Below are 17,678 nucleotides of genomic sequence, written 5' to 3' on the forward strand. Positions count from 1 at the left end.
ATATAATTATATAGTAGATATCAACAACAATAAAAAAAAAAAAAAAACAACATCTCTTGGTCTTGGCCAAATTGGTAAATAATATATATTCTAAATAACTTTTGTAATTTTAAATTAATTTAATTATTTTTAGCATATAATTTTTTTTTTTCTAATGTTATAAATAATTGGTTTTTCTTAACACATAAAATTTTAAAAAGATTATATTTTGTATTTCTATTTTAAATTATAAAATGTAACCGTACACAAAAAATAATTAAGCAAAAAAAGAAATTTAAATTAACAGCAACATAAAGAACAATAGTTTGGTTTATATAAATATTAAATATACAGGAAATGCAACTGAAATCAGAATCGATTATTAATATCTTGAAACGGTTTTTTTTTTTGTTGTTTCGTTTATTATTATTGCTATTTTGTTTTACTAGTTGCATTTCCTGCCTAACAATTATATTATACATACATATATATGCATGTACGATGTAAAATCTAACAACCAAACAAACCACTTTTGCACTTTTTTAAACACATATAAAATAGCATACAAAAGAAAACAAAAACAAAAAAAAAAAAAAAAGGGGAAAAACATTTTTTTTTATGTTTTTGAGAGAAATGAATGATAAAAGCAAAAGAAAAAAAATAATAATACTATTTAAAAACAAATTAACTTGTAGTTAGGCAGCAGCAATATTTGTTGCTTGAAACCATTATAATTGAAAAGAACCCACAAAACATAAAACCCAGAGAAACAAAATACAAAATTGCAAATTTAACAAATTTCATAAATCAGAAAAGAAAAATGCGTGACGACAAGTAGCTGAAGAAGAAGGAATAAAAACAAAATCCATTATTTAAAAACAAAAAAACTAAAAACCAAAAAAAAATATATTAAAATGTGTAAAAAAAAAAAAAAGATTTGCTCTTCGTATGATGCGTAATTAAAGGAAATATTTCTTAGAATTGTTTAAATGTTTTTTAGCAATATCATATAGGCCATTGTTCTCTTACCATCTACCCATCATTATCATGTCTTCCCTTCCTTATGCTCAAACTATTATGCTTCCAATGTTTCGTTTGGCCACGCCCCTAAGTTCTGGGGTAGCCACGAAAACTATGATGCCCTTGAAATATATGGACTCTTAATCGTAACCCCAATTTTCCCTAATCGACCTGCACCCATCACATCCTCCTAACCATAACAGTTCTTAGCAAGCCTTTTTATCTAGATTTAAATTTAGCTATTCAACAATTGTTGAATTTAAGATTCCAATCCACTGACCAACGGAAATAATTTAAGAGTGAAAAAGCTGTTAATTCTTGAATTTTTTATCGTTTTCAACATGACCAGTGTTGAAAAACGCTTAAATGTATATTTATCGATAACTACACATACGTTCGCTGGTCATCGATAGGCCACGAAAATGCTTAAATATCGATGGTGCCATCTATGTTTTTACCATCTCTAGTTGCTCGCAAAAATTAATTTATAGCGCACGTTCGTCGTGTCCGATTAACAAACAAAATCCAAGCCGCAGTTCGTTACAACAACAAATAAAACCAAAAGTGATATAAAAAAAATTGGTTATTTGTTGTTTACCCAATCTTCTATTTTTTTTCTGTTATTGTGGGTAATGACTGTCTGAGTGTGCGTGCGGTTCTTTTAATTGCAGTTGTATACATATATCTACATATATAATTTTTTTTTGTGTGGCAAAGCAGCCAAATTCCGGAAGAGTTACAACGTTTGTACGGAATCAAAACCGAAACGTAACGAAACGTTGAACCAGGAGCATAGACCAGGAGGGTGTATGAGGAGAGTGGAAAGTAAAAGTGATTGCGGTATGGTGGCTGGCGCTGTCTATACGTGTGTCTCTGTCCCCTCCATGTGGCTGTATGTGTGTGTGTAAAGGCGCGCGCGAATGTTTGTGTGTGTGTGTGCGTGTGTCTGTTCCAAACAACACCAACAAAAAAGAAAAAGAAGTTGCAAAAATATCAAAGTTACGCAAAGAAAACCAACACTAACAGCACAACAACTAATTGTGTAAACTAATAGCAACAACAAAAACAAACGGAAAACGGTTTGTCAGTGTGAGAGAGTGTAAGATACAGATAGAGAGGTGACGGCTACCCGGCGCAATGAGTACCATCATTAGCGAGAATAACGGCAGCAGCAGCATCCCCTCTTCCGTCGGAGCCACAACAAATGGCCCCACAATAGGAGCAACAACAACAACAGCAGCCAATGGTCCGCGTGTCGTGACCATTTATAAGACGGAAACAGGATTTGGTTTTAATGTACGCGGACAGGTGTCTGAGGGTGGCCAATTGCGTTCGATCAACGGTGAACTCTACGCTCCATTGCAGCATGTCAGCGCCGTATTAGAAAATGGAGCCGCCGAGAAGGCAGGCATCAAGAAGGGCGATCGTATACTGGAGGTGTAAGTAAACTTCCGCTCCCGCTCCCGCTCCCCTACATTGCCCTATCCCTCCCCTCTCTAACATGCATACGATGTATTCATTTCATTTATCAAACATTAATCATCTGCTTGAATTTAAATATTTGAACTTAGTTTATCTTTTTCTTTACTAGGGCGGGGGTGGCTGCTTGTCTGCCTGTTTGTTAGGGGTGGTGGGCTGATTGGTTGCTTCAGAGGGTTGTTTTTGAAGTACCAAGTGTTGAACAAGAATATCTTAAACTCAACAATTGATTTCGGAAATCGATGTTGATATTTTCTTGCCCTAACAGTGGGTGGGTGTAAAATTGTACAGCTCTTTTACAGTAAAACGAAAATTATAAATTGTTGAAAGTGATGTGTTTTTGGCCAATATATTACTCATGAAACCTTATCCAAGGCAGGAAATAGATATCGTTGCGCTTAACAAAACAAATAATAACAGAATTTCATTTCAATGTAAACGTTTTTGATGAGTTGTTTCTTTGTTTTGATTCATTAGAAACGGCTAGCTGTTTAGCTATTTATTAATGCCGCCAACTTGTCAGCACTGTCATTCATAATTTTTTTAATTTACTTTTTTACTTTTACTCTTCACATTCAGTTTCTTCTTCTTGATGTGTAATATTCTATCACCCAACACAAGCTGCACACGCACACACAAGTGAAACACCCACACTCATACAGAGGAAGAGAGAGAGAGAATGTTACGGATAGACTGGGCGAGACAGAGGTGGAGCAAGCTAATTAAAATGTTTGCTCATGTTCCTTCTGCCATTCTCGCCCTCTCTTGCTTTCTCTTCCGTCATATGGTCATCAGATTTGCATCTTTGACATTCATTATCAATGCACCTTCCCTTTCTCTTGCTCGCTTTCTTTCCCCTTCTATCTATACTGTATAAGTGTATGTATGTGTGTGCACTTTGATGCAGTACATCAATCAAATCATTATTTAATGCATCATATGTATGTTTGTAATTCCGGGCAATTCGGCACATGCTGCCACAAACATATTATCTACCCGAAAATTCAATTTTTAAAATGTGCAACAAACCAAAAACAAAAAAAAAAAAAAAAAAAAAAAAACAGCTTAATTAACATAATCAACAAATTTTCGCACATTTTCTCGTTCATTTGTTGTAGCTATTTGCAATGCTTAACCCCCTCCTCTACCTCCTCCTTCTGTTCTTCCCAATTTCGCTTCTTCTTCCTCTGTGCCATGTTCAACGTTCATTTCATTATCAATGCCAAAAACAACAACATGCAGCAAAGCTTTTACAGTTTGGCTTGGCTACGCGTGAGCAAACAAAAAAAAAAAACGAATGAAGCAAATGATGAAGAAGAAAGAGGGGGGATTGTCGCCGAATGCAAGCAAACCAACTAAAACTATTTGCATACGTACACGTACACCAAAATACCCTGTAAACACATTCAACTTGTGTTAGAGGGGATTAAGAACAAACTAATACACACTCTAACAATTGTTTTCATATTCAAAAACTATTTAAAAGACTTTTGTTAATTAAGGCAGTTGCATGAAATATTCAAAAATAATTTTGTGGGCGATGAGTTACCGAATTTGATGTTCCCTCCTTACAATTTCCTGCTTCAAAAAGATTATCTATGGATTTAATCGAGGTATTGATTATAATAATTCGGTTTTAACTTTCCCGTATTCAAGGTAAATAGATTCAATGGAACTAGTTCCAAGTGCATCAGTTCCAGTTTTGCAAATGTATTTGTTTTAATTGGCTTGTCGCAGGGGGCGTTCAAACATCCGTTCTGATAACATGGGCTTTTGCTGAAAATTTATCAGCATTATTGACCCACTCCGCCTTTCCTCTCGCCCTCACTGCTTCTCGGAATATTTCAGTTCGATTTATTTATTAATGAAAGAAAATCGCATTACTTATAGAATGGTGGCTCGACGGGGTTGAGGTTGGCGTTGGGATTGGGGGTAATGAAACCTCACGGATCTGGCCACAAGTATTTGAGAAGCGTCAATGCCGCCCACCGTTGTTTTTGCTGTTTAGGCGAATCGAGCAAGGGAATATTAATCTGCTCGATCTTCTCTATGGCCCACTGGGTAGGTACATTATTGCATAGGCTTCCATTACACTTCACACAATACGGATCATTGGCGCTACACTCGGGCACTTGGGAGGCACAACCGCGTACCGTGTAGATGAGGTTTAAGCGATTTATCACAGTGCTGACACACAGCTCCATGGGATCAGTGCAATTGCTGATTGTCATGGCCGATGGCAGATTCATTTCGGCACAATCATCATCATCCTGTTCCTGGCTATTGCAACGATAGCAACTGCGTACGGAATAGCGATTACAATTATCGCTACTACGACACAATTGACATGTCTCCCCCTGGTCAGTGGCTGGTATGAAATCAGCATCGGCACAGCCGCGACGGAGAAAGGTATCTGAAGAAATATATAGGTAGAGATTAGAGATTGAATGATTTGCTATTCATTGGAAAAAAGAAAGTAAATAGAAAAGCACAGAAAAACCACAATTCTTACTTGAGATTAATTTATGTTATTTTTATTGACTTCGACTAACACACTTATTTTGGATGACTCACCCTAACCTTGCTCACAGGCATAACAGGCAACGGTGCCGGCGGCACACTTCTCCGTGGATAAACTGATACCACTTCGGCAATTGGGATTACTGGTAGAATTACAAGTACCGCAGGCAATATCCTGACACTGGGCGTTACAATAATCACCATAGCATTGAGTCAATTCTCCAGTGGGAAAGAAACCCATTGTGGTCGAGCAGCCACGTTGCAGGACCTCGGTTTGTGTATTGAGATGTGTGTAACATTGTTCCCGGTGTCCCAGCATAACCTTATTGACACACTGGGTGACTGTCTCATTGCTTAGAGCACATTGCACAGTCTCATCATGGTCATCATTGATCAGCTCCTGCTCACGCAGACAATCCGGATTGGGTGAGAGTCTCATATGAGTGCACTGAAGACAGCGGCTTTCGGTCACTGTCAATTCCGAATTGCAGCCATTATAATTGCACTTGAGGCACACATGGGGACAGGTATCGGGCAAATTGGTGTGCTCACATCCGCGCATTGTATTGGATAAATGCAAAATGTTTGTATAACAACGATCATCCTCATTGTAGACAGGACAGGGTAGTAGGAGTTCTGGTCTGTTTGCCACGTCGATGCAAGTGGAGCCACTGCATTGATAGCAACGTAAACGATCTGTGGGAAAGACATGACGATTGCACAGACTCGTATTGCAGCTATCACAGGGAGCTGCACAATAGCCATTCGGATACAGACGTCCCAAGCATCCACGTCGCGTCAATCCGGCTGTGATTGAAGTGACACACAGATCACTAACCCCGGAGCACTCTTCCACCTCCAGCTGTTGGCCCGGGCGTGTGGCACATTCCGGATCTTCGGCCGAATCACAGGCATAGCATTCCAGCGAGTAACTAACGCCACGAAACAACAATGTCCCGGCGATTAGCAAGAGTTGGAGCTTCAGCAATGTTTCAAGCAACCTTATGGCCATCTTGCATTTGACTAACTGCGCTGCCAAATTTAGATGGTGGAATAAAATAAAACCATTTGCGCTGCCCATTTCGATAAGATTAGGTTGTCACTGTGCACCTCAAGTGGGTTTTGGTTTAAAGTGGATCATGATCCTATGATAGATAGCTAATCAATAGATATTCTTTCTAGTTTAAAGTCCTTATAAAAGAGAGAGGAGTGTGTTTTGTGACTTTTCAGTAAATCCTTTTTGTGTTACTTGAGAGGAAATCAACGAAGAGAGAGAGATAAAGATTGAAAGAGAGAGAGTGAATACCAAATCACGCAAATCACCAACAATTCCTGGTCTCTTGAAACATCATTCCATCTCGTTCCATCAAATATACACGCCTTTTTCGAATATAGTCACGAACAACCAAAACCACTCATTGTTATAAACATTTTTCGAAACTTAATTCGACTACACACACAAAAAAAATTCAAAATTTTTGTTTATTGCTTTCGCAGAAGTCGAACTAACGTCAGAACCACACAAAAGTTGGATTCCTTTTGTTCAGTATTCGAAAATATGAATATTCAATTGTTTTATCCTGAATCTTCTTAGTTAAGAGTTTAGCTGGCATCCTGTGCGTATACGTTATAATTGACTGCACTGAGGATGGGGCCCAAAATCCACCATTGTACTTGATCTATTGTATTGTTGAGCTTGAGCTCGGCTTTGCCTAAGTCCACTTAGCATTGTACTTGGTTCTTGGTAGTTGGGTGGTAGTCGGTGGGATGGCCGTTTGCTCTTGACGCTCGATTCAATCAATGGGGATTAACTACAAAACTATTTTCAGTTTAGAGCGTGCTCTTCTTGTTGTTGGCGGCGGAGGGGGCGGCGTCTCGTTAAAACATTTACACGACAATAGCAACAACAACAATAGAAACTTAAACTATTTTGCTGTGTGGGCAAGAAGAACCAACTAACAACAACAACAGCAACAATAGCAAAAACATTTTTTGTATTGTACATACATATATACGTACATATATTTGTATTTGTTTTTCTTTTTTTGGGGGCGGTTTGGTTTTTTTTTTTTTGTGTAGGGGTCGGAGGTAAGGAAGAAACCAACACACACACCCTGCCCCATGTAAACTTGGTGGGTGGTTTCTAGCTGCGGGGGTTTCCCCACCATCTCTATATCTCTCTCTCTCTCTATCTCACTCTATTTGTCTTTTTCTATATATTATAGGTATATATTTTTTATGTTTTGTGGTTTTTGTTCTATGCGAAGTAAAGGAAGAAAGGAAGGTGGCGCCACCAGAGGAGCGGGAAGGCCGAAAGGTCTGCAACACAATAATCAATAGATTTGCGTCACTGGATGGATGGTTCTTGGTTTCTGTTAGAGGGCGGGGGGCGGCGAATACGAGGCAGACGAGGGCGGAGGGCGGGCCAACTCAGTGGCTAGAGCTGGCCTGACTGACTTATTGGCCTACATTTCGTGGCTTCAATGTTTCAATTTATGCTTTCAGTGTTGGTTCATTTGGATTTTTTGTGTTAACAGGATGAAAACCCTTCCCACGCCCCATCAGACAGGTGGTTTAACGGTTGAAAGGGCTAAAAGGGATTAAATTGAAAATATTCAAGTTCAAATTTGATTTCTTTTGTTGTTGTTTTCCCCGCTTTGTTTTCATTTAACGGTGTTGAAAGCATTTCTATAAATATTTGTTTTCTATACCAAAAAAAAAAAAAAAAAAAAAAAAAAATTAACATGTTTGCTTCGCTCAATTTAAACACACAATAAACTGCGCGTCTATATGAGTGTGTGTGTGTGAGTGTGGGTGTGTGTATAAACATTGCATATAATGATGATGATGATAATGATGATGATTATATCGACGTTGCTACTTTGACTTTGATGATTAAGAATTTTTACTGTTCATCATTGTATTGTTTAAATAGATAATATTTCCTTTCCCCTTCCCCTCTCTGCCGTAGTTGCACTTGCTGTCTGCATGTGGGTCTCTCTGATGGGGCGTTGTCCAATCAAAATGACCAAATAAATATCAAGCATTCAAACTCATGTCATATCTGGGCCCCAAAAAAAATGTCATGGCACTTGTTGTTTACTCCAAGAATCGTTTCAAGTGGTTAAATATCAATCAAAACGGGGGAAAAGGTTGAAACATAATCTATAAATTTAAGAAGAATATACATTCGTATATAGTTCATGAGTTCAAAAAGTTTCCTTCTGGCTGTTACAAACATTTGGCGACTTCGATGTACCATTTCAATAAAAATATTACAAAATTTTGGGTTTTTTCATTTATAATAATAAAAAATAAAATGTGTGATATGAAAACTTTCCTGTTGTAACGCCACAAGGCAAATAATTTAATTCGATTAAATTGATAACGATTTTAATTGACATAGCTAAAACAATATGATAAATAGGGAAGAGAGCGAGAGAGCGACAGAGAGCTGAAGATATATGTACATACATATGTACATACAGATGTACATACATATATACCTAGGCAAATATGTATAAAATGGGTTGGTGGAATTTGGGGAGGGGGCAAAAAAAAAGAAACTGGTTTTGCAGTTTTTTTTCTTCTGGTGTTTCTTCTGGGGATCGCATAATCAGTTTCAGTTTCAGTTTTGACTCTTGCACTTTTATTTTCTATATATGTATATACATACAAACACATACATATATGAGTCATGATAATGTTTGTGTGACGCACACGCATAACAAAATATAAAACATATACATATGCAATGCGATATCTGCGATTTATTTATTTGTACATTTACTTTGTTTTAACTTACTTTTGCTCTGCGACATGACCAACCAAAACCGGAAAAGATACAACTGACACACAGACAGACAACAAGAACGAGAAAGTGACACTACAAGAAGAACCCAAAACGAGTAGACTGAGAAACACAAACACTGGCTAGAAAGAGAGAGAGAGAGAGAGATTGACATAAGGACCGCCGCCATCCCCACACCTACTCCCCTCTACTATCATTCTGACGAAGAGGAGCTATTCAGTAGGATTCACTTCCTGCTCGTCTTTTACACTTAATTGAAAACTCTCGGCAACAACAAAAATAAAATAAAACTTTTCTTGCTGTTGAAGCTTTTGTTGTTGTTGTTGTTGTTTAGTATATGTATTTAATTCACTTAGTGATGAATTACTTTAACTGAAAAGTAATGAAAACTTTTCAAATTCAATTAAATCTGTCAACAAATAAAAATAAACACACACACACACACAAGAGAGCAAGCAACAAGAGTTTGTTGTTAATATGTTTGTATAACAAAATTCGAATATGAATTTAATTGCACATTTAACTGGAAAGCGTTTGAGAACTTTCCAAAAGTACTTATGTATATATAGAATAGTTTAAACCACGAGAACTTTTTTAACTCAAGGTTCTATATCGAAATACATAGAAATACACTCAAAGAAACTTCAATATTGAAGACTTCCAAAGGTCACGGTTTTAGCTTAAGAGTAAACAAATATATGATAAATAATTTAAAGTTCTAACATAGAATCGATAAAGCTTTTGCATGTTTTTATATGTATATGAAAGTTATGACACAGTTTTGAAGAATATAGCAGCAAAATGTTCACTTCAATTCGTCCTTTTATCAGGTGGAAAGGATTGGCATATAAAAGGAATGCCTACGTATTGTTAGACAAGAAAAAGAAGAAAGATTTGTCGCTCAATCCAAGAAAATCTCTTCAATATATAAGAAGCCAATTCTACTCATGAAGTACTCATTAAAATGTTTGATCAGTAAGCAATATGTGTTTTTGCTATTAGATGCATTTTTATCATAAAATAAACTCAACTTGACCTGAATAGAATGCAATCGCCGCCGTCGCCGTCATCGGCGTCAGAAATTGTCTTATCAGCAATGCTCCATATATGTGCTCGTATATGTCTGTAAATCTTCAAATCTTTGCTCGATTTGCTCTGTGGTGTTGGGTATATTGACTGTGCCTTAAATGGTCAGACACCAAACGAATTGGTGGCAATCGATCGCTTGAACGATCGGAGAGTGCTACTGTGTGTCCAGCAGATTGTACCAGAAAAATGTTGCCGTTTCACACCATGCAATATGGACAATTGAGTGTCCTGGAGAGACGGTGTCGTCGGTGGGAGAATTGACTATATACTCACAAATGTATTTGGATGACATTTGACTTTACATTTACCTTCTTTTCTCTTCTCCTTTTCCTGCAGCAATGGCGTCAGTGTTGAGGGGGCAACACATAAACAGGTCGTCGATCTGATTAAATCTGGAGGCGATTGCCTGACACTGACAGTAATATCAGTGTCACAGCAGGTGAGTTCAAAAGTCGAGATGAGATTTTAAGAACGAGAAAATCAAATAATCAAGAATTTTGTTCCACTGCAAGGGTATAAAAATGATCGATACGACGTTTGGAGTTCTTTTTCTTTGACAATCCTAGCAAATATTCATGTGATTAATGTTGGATCATTATTTTTATAGGAGGCCGATAGACTGGAACCGCAAGAGGATCAAAGTGGTTACTCCTACATTGATTATTCGGACAAGCGTTCGCTGCCGATTAGGTAAGAGACATCGATTTCAATTTCTAAACTCTATTAATCGTTTATTTTGATGGCAGCATACCCGATTATGGAATTGTCAATCGGAATGGAGAGCGTTACATTGTCTTCAATATTCATATGGCTGGACGGCAACTTTGTTCGCGTCGTTATCGGGAATTTGCCAATTTGCATACACTGTTGAGGAAAGAGTTTTCCGGTTTCAATTTCCCCAAATTGCCCGGCAAATGGCCATTCCAATTGAGTGAACAACAATTGGACACACGACGACGCGGTCTGGAGCAATATTTAGAGAAAGTTTGCGCCGTTCGTGTAATTGCAGAGAGCGATGCTGTTCAGGATTTTCTAACCGACACCGAAGATGATATTTCCGCATCGCCTGTCGATATTAAGGTGATGCTGCCAGATCATGAGGTGACCACCGTATCGGTGAAGAAATCCTCAAATGCTCAGGTCGTATGGGAGATATTGGTGCAGCGCGCCAATCTCACCGCCTATACGCAGCAATATTTCTATCTGTTCGAAATAGTGGAATACAATTTCGAGCGCAAACTGCAGCCGCACGAAATACCCCATCAATTGTATGTACAGAATTATAGTACAGCCTCGTCCACATGTCTTTGTGTGCGGCGATGGCTCTTTTCGGTTGGCAAGGAGCTAACACTGCCGGATGGCGAACAGGCCGGACGTTTTATATTCTATCAGGCGGTGGATGAAGTGAATCGCGGTAATATTCGTGCCGATGGGCGGCTCTATGAGCTGAAGGCTCTACAGGATGCCAAAAAGGCAGCCGACTATTTGGCATTGGCCCGTACACTGCCCGGCTATGGGGACGTTGTGTTTCCCCACTGCTCATGTGATAGCCGCAAAGAGGGCCACGTGGTGCCCGCTGTGGGTAAGTGTGTTGCCATTAAATGATTTAATGAATAATCGACTAATGATTGACTCATTCATTTGACTTGAAGGTATGAAGAGTTTCCGCCTGCATGCCTGCCGCGAGGATGGCTCTCTGGAGGCCCAAATGGTTGAGCTCACCTGGGATAGTATAACCCGCTCCGAAAGCGACGAGGAATCCATGTCATTTTGTTTCCAATACAATCGTCCCGATAAGCCAGCACGTTGGGTTAAAGTCTATACGCCATATGTGAGTCCTCTTTGCGTAGTCCTTTTTGCTCAAAACTAATGTAATTTTCTTCTTAGCATGCATTCCTTGCGGATTGCTTTGATCGCATTATGGAGGAACGCAAATGGGATGATAGCGGTGACTAGGGTTGAGCAGCAAAAAGTGTATCAGGCAACAACACCAACAACTATAGCAGTAGTAGCAGTAGCAGCAGCAGCCCAGCAGCATCTATCACCAACTCTCAGCACTCCCAGCAGTTTGACAAGCCGCCGTCACCGCCGCAGCATTGCTCTTAAACGCATCCTCTCCACACACACACACACACACACACACATATACATTTACAAACAACTTCTCATCTACAAAAGCATCCACAAAAATGAACTAACTTAGAGAGGATATACAAGAAAAGAGAGAGAGAGAATGGGAACGCGAAGTAGGAGAAGAGTCTCTATATATATACATTTTCTTTTTCGTCTTGTTTTTTGATGTTTGTTTTCCATTTATTTGTGTTTAGCTTTATCTCTATCTATCTCTCTGTTCTAGATATTCATAAACATATATATATATGTATATATATATTGTAAAATATATTTAATTGTAAATTACCAAGCAATGCACATTGGCTAGTGGCTTGTTAAACAGCAACAACCGGACAACAAAAAAACAAAACAAAAACAAAAACTATAAAATAATGTTAACAAGCGGCAACAAATATGTTTCAAATGTTTCGGCACTTAGCACATTAGAGAGCAAAAAAGGCACCAATTTAGATCAATAACCGAATCGATTCTCATATATAAATAATATATATATATATATACATATATATATACATACAATACATGCGCATTATATAGGCAACATCATATTTACAAATGTATTTGTATAAATATGTTTATTAAGCAAAACCTCAGCTCAGCGTTAAAAAATATGTAATTATTTAAACTAAAACCATAATTAGTTTGTGCTTTTGTTTCATTTTCCGTCATTGTTTGTATTTATTATTATTATTTCTTTGCTAAAACAAATTGTAAAAAGTCAATTTTGAATAATTATACAGAAAACTTTATGAAAAACGACAAAAATCCAAAACAAAAGCAAAATAGAACCGATTTTTTTTGTTTTTTTTTTATATATATGTATATTATATTTATGTGTATTGAAAGTGCAGCCAGCCTAATAATAAAGCTAAATGAAAAAGGGAAAAATTTAACAAAAACAAAAAAACCTAGAAAAACAAAAATGTTGATTATTAATGTACTCAGATTCAGACAAACAAAACGAAAAACAAAAAACAAAAAAATCAAGCGAAAAAGAAAACAAATTTCTAATTTAGAATTGAAATTGTTAGTTAAAATTTAAGTGAAAAGTTTATAGAGTTATTGATAAACAAAAATCAACAGCAAGAAAAAGAGAGAACAAACAATAAATGGGATAACATGAGCATAAGATAGACAGAGACACACACAGAGACAGAAAGAGAGAGAAAGGGCTGTGTCTCTCTCTCTCTCTTTTTCTCTCCCTTCAGATTGGCCATACTTCCCAATGCTTGGGGGCAATGATAAGAAAATGTTTACTTGGTTTAAAATCGTAAATCTTATTGTTAGTTAATTTAAAACATATTCCACTATATATACATATATATATATATATTTTTCCTTTATAAAATTCTAAAAACTATGAGATTATATCTAGCATTCAATTCTAATTATGTTTTAGTATACATGGTAGATTCCTTATTTTTTCGAAAGATATTTTGTTTACAACTTGCTATTGCAATATATGTATGTACATATGTATGTGTGTACACATGTGTGTGTGTGTGTATGTGTGTGTCGATTGTTAAAGCAAATTGTAAATTCGTTTTCTTATATTTCACCGAGAGATTTAGTTGATCCAAGTAACTATTTTCCAATCATTGCCAAACTCAACACCAACCAACACACATACATACATACACATTTGCACTTACACACACACATACAGGAATGCATGTATATATGTATATGTATATACATTCATTTATCAACGATGCAAGTGAGGTTCTGCTTGTGATATTTACAATTTAAACACAATTATTATTACGTACTATTATTATTATTATTATTATTATTGTCTCAATGAATTAATTTGTAATTCTGTTTCTTTGTCTACCTATCATCATTATTATTATTATTATTATAATTATATGCAATGTATTTATTATATCAAATTATATATATACATTTTATATACATATATGTATGTGTATATACTACTAAATACTAGTGCGATTTTCTGTTGGTTTAGTTGTCTCAAATGTTTATTAGTTTTTATTTCTCATCATCTGAGCATCTCATCTCATATTCTCTTACACGATGGTTGCCAATTTTCCATATATACATATAAGAACATTTGGCCATTTATCATTAGCATTCATTAGTTTAGTTTTTCATATAGATATATATATATACATATATTCCATATACATACATATTTATATCTATATATACATATATTTACTTAACTTTATTTTTGATTTGTTTTTTTTTTTTTGTATTTTGTGTGTGTGCATTTAATTTTATTGTTTTGTGTACTTGTTTGTTGTTGTTTGTTTTTTTAAATATTTTATTGCAACTTGGAACATTCATAGGCAGATATTTCTTAATATATATGTATTTAAAGAAGAACAACAGCAGCAGTAAAATGCTAATAAGTAAAACTAAAAAAAAAAAAGAAAAACAAACTGCAACATTCCCCTCTCCCCCTCTCAATACACATTCGTATGTTTGTATGTATATACATATAAATAATTAAATAAAAATGTTTTTCTTACACATTAAATATTAACAATTCAAAAATAAACACACACACACATACATACATACATATATCCATCACACACACACATAACACAAACAAACACACTCAAAGCGTGAGAACAAATTAAAAAAAAAAAAACAAAAAAGAACATGAAATTTAACAAAAAAAAAAAAAAAACAAAAACAAATTTATTGACAAAATAAAAGAATTGCATTTTTTCCCCTTTTCAAAAAAAAAAAAAAAAAAAAAACCCAACACTAATTCATTGAAATGGCCTTAAAGTGAAAAATGGCTTGGCTTGAAGCTAATCCTTGAGTTAATGGCCTCTGCCAAGACGCAATCCCACAAAAATAAATGAGGACATTTAAATTTTCTTATCCTATTGATCCAATGGACACTTCTTTGTAACAACTTCGTTTAATCAAGCCCAATCGACTTGGCCTGGTCCGTTTCTATCTCTCAAACTTGTCTCTCAGATATTTGGCAAGTTTGAAACATTCATTTGATGAATTCCAATCGAGTTGGCATGGCAAATGTTTGTTTAAAAACTTTTTAAATCTAGTTGGCCTGGCCCATTTCTCAGAATCGATATACCTAACTGAGGCCAGAGAGATTTCAATTCATATTCAGTTTTCATTCGTTGAACGCATGTGTAAATAAGAAATTGTTTAGAACTTTTTAAAAGTATTTCACAAAGTAAATTGTTCAAGGATTTGGCAAGGATTTGATCACAATCACAAGTAAGTTAAAGTTTACCAAATACTTGGTTACAAAAGATAAAACCTGTTCCAGGACTTTGCAGGGATTTCTCACTATCACAAGCAGGTGAAAGGCTTGTTCGAGGGTTTCGCAAGGAGTTTGAGAGAGTTGTTCGATAATTTTTGAAGGCTTTCGTCACATAAGGTAAACTAACTTGTTCAAGGGTAGTCAAAGAAGTTAACTGTCGCAAGAAAAGGATAACTTGTTCGAGGATTTTGCATTAACTTCACAAGTTAAGGCTTGTTCAAGAGTTTCACAGGGATTTGATCTATATACTACAAGTAAGTTACTACTTATTACTTTTCGAAATCCCTTCCACATCTAATTACAGTTGCCAGTTTTTTAGCAAATCGCTTCTAGGATTTCTACGAGGTTACAAAAATGCCGTACGAACTAATGAATTTTCACTTGATTCGCTCGAAACTTGACTTCGCTATCCAAGAAGTTCATGGATACTCGCCATGGCTCGACGAAGTGTGGGGACCTACTCGGATGCCATCTCGTCTTACGACAAGTCGTGCTTCGCTAACCAATATGATGGTTGCCAGAGCCCAAATGTTGTATCGACTTTGTCGATTGACGTCGCGGAATACTGTAGTGGGTCGGAAGATCTCTTATGATTTCTCGAGAGTGATTAGGCGCAAGCGCGAGGGGAAGCATAGGGCCCAGTCGGCCTTCTAGTCCCTTCGAAGCCCGAGCGAAGGGCAACCAATATCGTCTCCCATTGGTTGCTCTAATTTGTTTGTAAAGGAGACCATTGAAAACAAACGAAGGGTCTTTACGGATGATACAAAATTTTCAAATTGTGTAAATTTCTACATTTCGATCGATTGTAACTAAATTTTTAGGTTTAATGCCTCTTTTGGATCTGGATAAATGAAATATAAGTTTCAAGCAAATGTGATACCCTGCAATAATGCCTTTGAAATGGTATGCCTTGCCTTGTTCAACTTTTTTGGCCATGTTAAGGCATACAAACGCATTTCGCATGGACAATTAATTTGTAATTTTGCGTGTATGAATTTTCAATTTAGTCATTTAGTTCGATCATTATGCAAATCAATATACACGCAGCAAGCAAGTCTATATATACACACACACACAGGTATAGGTATATATGTATGTAGGTATATGGATTTGGAAATTGACTTATCTTTCCGAAAGTCAAACAGCAATCCACATTCTTGAGCGAAATGAAAATTTATGAGAGCAATTTGTTAAACAATATTTCGAATTAGTTTTATTATGCACTCCTTTCCAGTCAGGTGAGATACGAGCTGGCTTATCAGGTGCAGAAGAGCCAGACCCCCCAGACCCCAGACCTCAGACCTCAGAGCTTACCAACTGAATGCCCAAAAACATGTAATTATTGTGAAAAGGTGAAAATAGCCATTGGTGGTTATTGATAGTCTATATTTGATCAATTGGCTCTGATCGGCTGCCACTTGACGGAGCTGTGGAGTGAATGATTAAGCATGATAAATCCAGGGACGGATTATTCCATATACTACCTATATTTGATCGATTGCCACTTGAGGGTTTTTTTGTTGTTGCCAAATGAAATGATTAAAACCCCGGCCGACTCAGTGGCCGATTGTTAAATTGTCTAATCTATATGCTAAACTTTTTAATTGACTTTCCGATAACCCAAATGATCTGGCATTAGGTTTCTATTTTCGTAATTCACCAAATCAAACCAATTCCAAGTAGATTTCAAACGTTTTTCAGAATCGGTCTGTTGTTAGCCATCCAATCCGGTCCTGCATTGGAGAAGGAGAAGGAGGAGATCATGGCTAATTAGCCTAAACAAATTGACAAATATGAATGCGATCAACATTAAGTGACTGCTGTTTAAACAACAGTTCGAATTTAATTAACTAAATCAATACGATGCGAAGGCGGAGAGTTCAAAGCACCCAAAAAGGGTTAATGCTTGTCTTGTTGGCGCGGGTGTGGAATTGGGGGGTGAGTATGCCATAGAGAATGCGTAATCAGTGCGCCTTCTCCAATGCGATAATCGCAGGGCCGATGTTGTTTGTGATAAGGCCAATGATTAAAAGCAAACAGCGATGGCAATCAAAGCTAGCCCATGCCTTTGTGCCCAGTTCCAGTTACAGTTTCAGTTTGAGTTTCGGTCGCAGTCGCAGTCGAAGTACCGAGCCCAGCCAGGTGAGAGCAGAGCTTAGCCCGCTCTAAAACGCGGCGGCGGCAACGGTTGTTGTTGACGGTTTTACTTTACGTAGTTCGCTGGAGTCGAGTCGTAATTTGTTCGCCCTGGCGTAACAACGTGCGTATACATACATATAAGAAAGATCAAATATATATATATATATATATTCGTTCTGACCCGACCCCTCCCGGCAAATCCATTGAGCAAAAGCCTCAACATGGCCGCGCAGGCGCTTA

At 36.8% G+C, this 17,678-nt stretch overlaps 2 protein-coding genes and 1 long non-coding RNA gene across 7 annotated transcripts; 2 read left to right on the forward strand and 1 right to left on the reverse strand.

Annotated features, from left to right (window-relative positions):
* The first annotated feature begins 1,471 nt into the window (after positions 1 to 1,471).
* On the forward strand, positions 1,472 to 11,994 carry Snx27 (sorting nexin 27). The gene is made up of 6 exons (XM_068302895.1): positions 1,472 to 2,438; positions 10,235 to 10,337; positions 10,506 to 10,588; positions 10,645 to 11,480; positions 11,551 to 11,729; positions 11,786 to 11,994. The coding sequence occupies exons 1-6, from the start codon at positions 2,137 to 2,139 to the stop codon at positions 11,852 to 11,854; spliced, it is 1,572 nt and encodes a 523-aa protein (XP_068158996.1). The 5' UTR covers positions 1,472 to 2,136; the 3' UTR covers positions 11,855 to 11,994.
* LOC137586851 (uncharacterized) lies at positions 4,316 to 6,024 on the reverse strand. Of its 3 annotated transcripts, none has more exons than XM_068303029.1 (2): positions 5,059 to 6,024; positions 4,316 to 4,891 (listed from the first exon to the last, which is right to left on the reverse strand). In XM_068303029.1, the coding sequence occupies exons 1-2, from the start codon at positions 6,008 to 6,010 to the stop codon at positions 4,422 to 4,424; spliced, it is 1,422 nt and encodes a 473-aa protein (XP_068159130.1). In that variant the 5' UTR covers positions 6,011 to 6,024; the 3' UTR covers positions 4,316 to 4,421. The 3 variants fall into 3 exon arrangements, with proteins under 3 accessions (XP_068159130.1, XP_068159132.1, XP_068159131.1); XM_068303031.1 differs by having other exon boundaries at positions 4,316 to 4,933; XM_068303030.1 differs by having other exon boundaries at positions 4,753 to 4,891; positions 5,053 to 6,024.
* Positions 11,995 to 15,091: 3,097 nt separating the features above from the next.
* LOC137587061 (uncharacterized) lies at positions 15,092 to 16,171 on the forward strand. Of its 3 annotated transcripts, none has more exons than XR_011033857.1 (3): positions 15,092 to 15,253; positions 15,306 to 15,553; positions 15,604 to 16,171. It is a non-coding gene; the product is annotated as an uncharacterized lncRNA (long non-coding RNA). The 3 variants fall into 3 exon arrangements; XR_011033856.1 differs by having other exon boundaries at positions 15,098 to 15,253; positions 15,316 to 15,553; positions 15,611 to 16,171; XR_011033854.1 differs by having other exon boundaries at positions 15,099 to 15,253; positions 15,611 to 16,171.
* The last annotated feature ends 1,507 nt before the right edge of the window (positions 16,172 to 17,678 follow it).

This window comes from Drosophila tropicalis, unplaced genomic scaffold, assembly GCF_018151085.1.
Source record: "Drosophila tropicalis isolate 14030-0801.00 unplaced genomic scaffold, ASM1815108v1 contig_158, whole genome shotgun sequence".
NCBI classification, from domain to species: Eukaryota; Metazoa; Arthropoda; class Insecta; order Diptera; family Drosophilidae; genus Drosophila; species Drosophila tropicalis.

What these genes read in the sequence shown, in the direction of transcription:
- LOC137586851 (XM_068303031.1), bottom strand. Translation starts at nt 6,010, where the DNA reads ATGGCCATAAGGTTGCTTGAAACATTGCTGAAGCTCCAACTCTTGCTA. An exon ending in CTGTTATGCCTGTGAGCAAG is followed by an intron (nt 4,934 to 5,058) that starts GTTAGGGTGAGT and finishes TCCAATGAATAG; the next exon opens with CAAATCATTCAATCTCTAAT.
- Snx27 (XM_068302895.1), top strand. Translation starts at nt 2,137, where the DNA reads ATGAGTACCATCATTAGCGAGAATAACGGCAGCAGCAGCATCCCCTCT. An exon ending in TAATATCAGTGTCACAGCAG is followed by an intron (nt 10,338 to 10,505) that starts GTGAGTTCAAAA and finishes TTATTTTTATAG; the next exon opens with GAGGCCGATAGACTGGAACC. An exon ending in TTAAAGTCTATACGCCATAT is followed by an intron (nt 11,730 to 11,785) that starts GTGAGTCCTCTT and finishes TTTTCTTCTTAG; the next exon opens with CATGCATTCCTTGCGGATTG.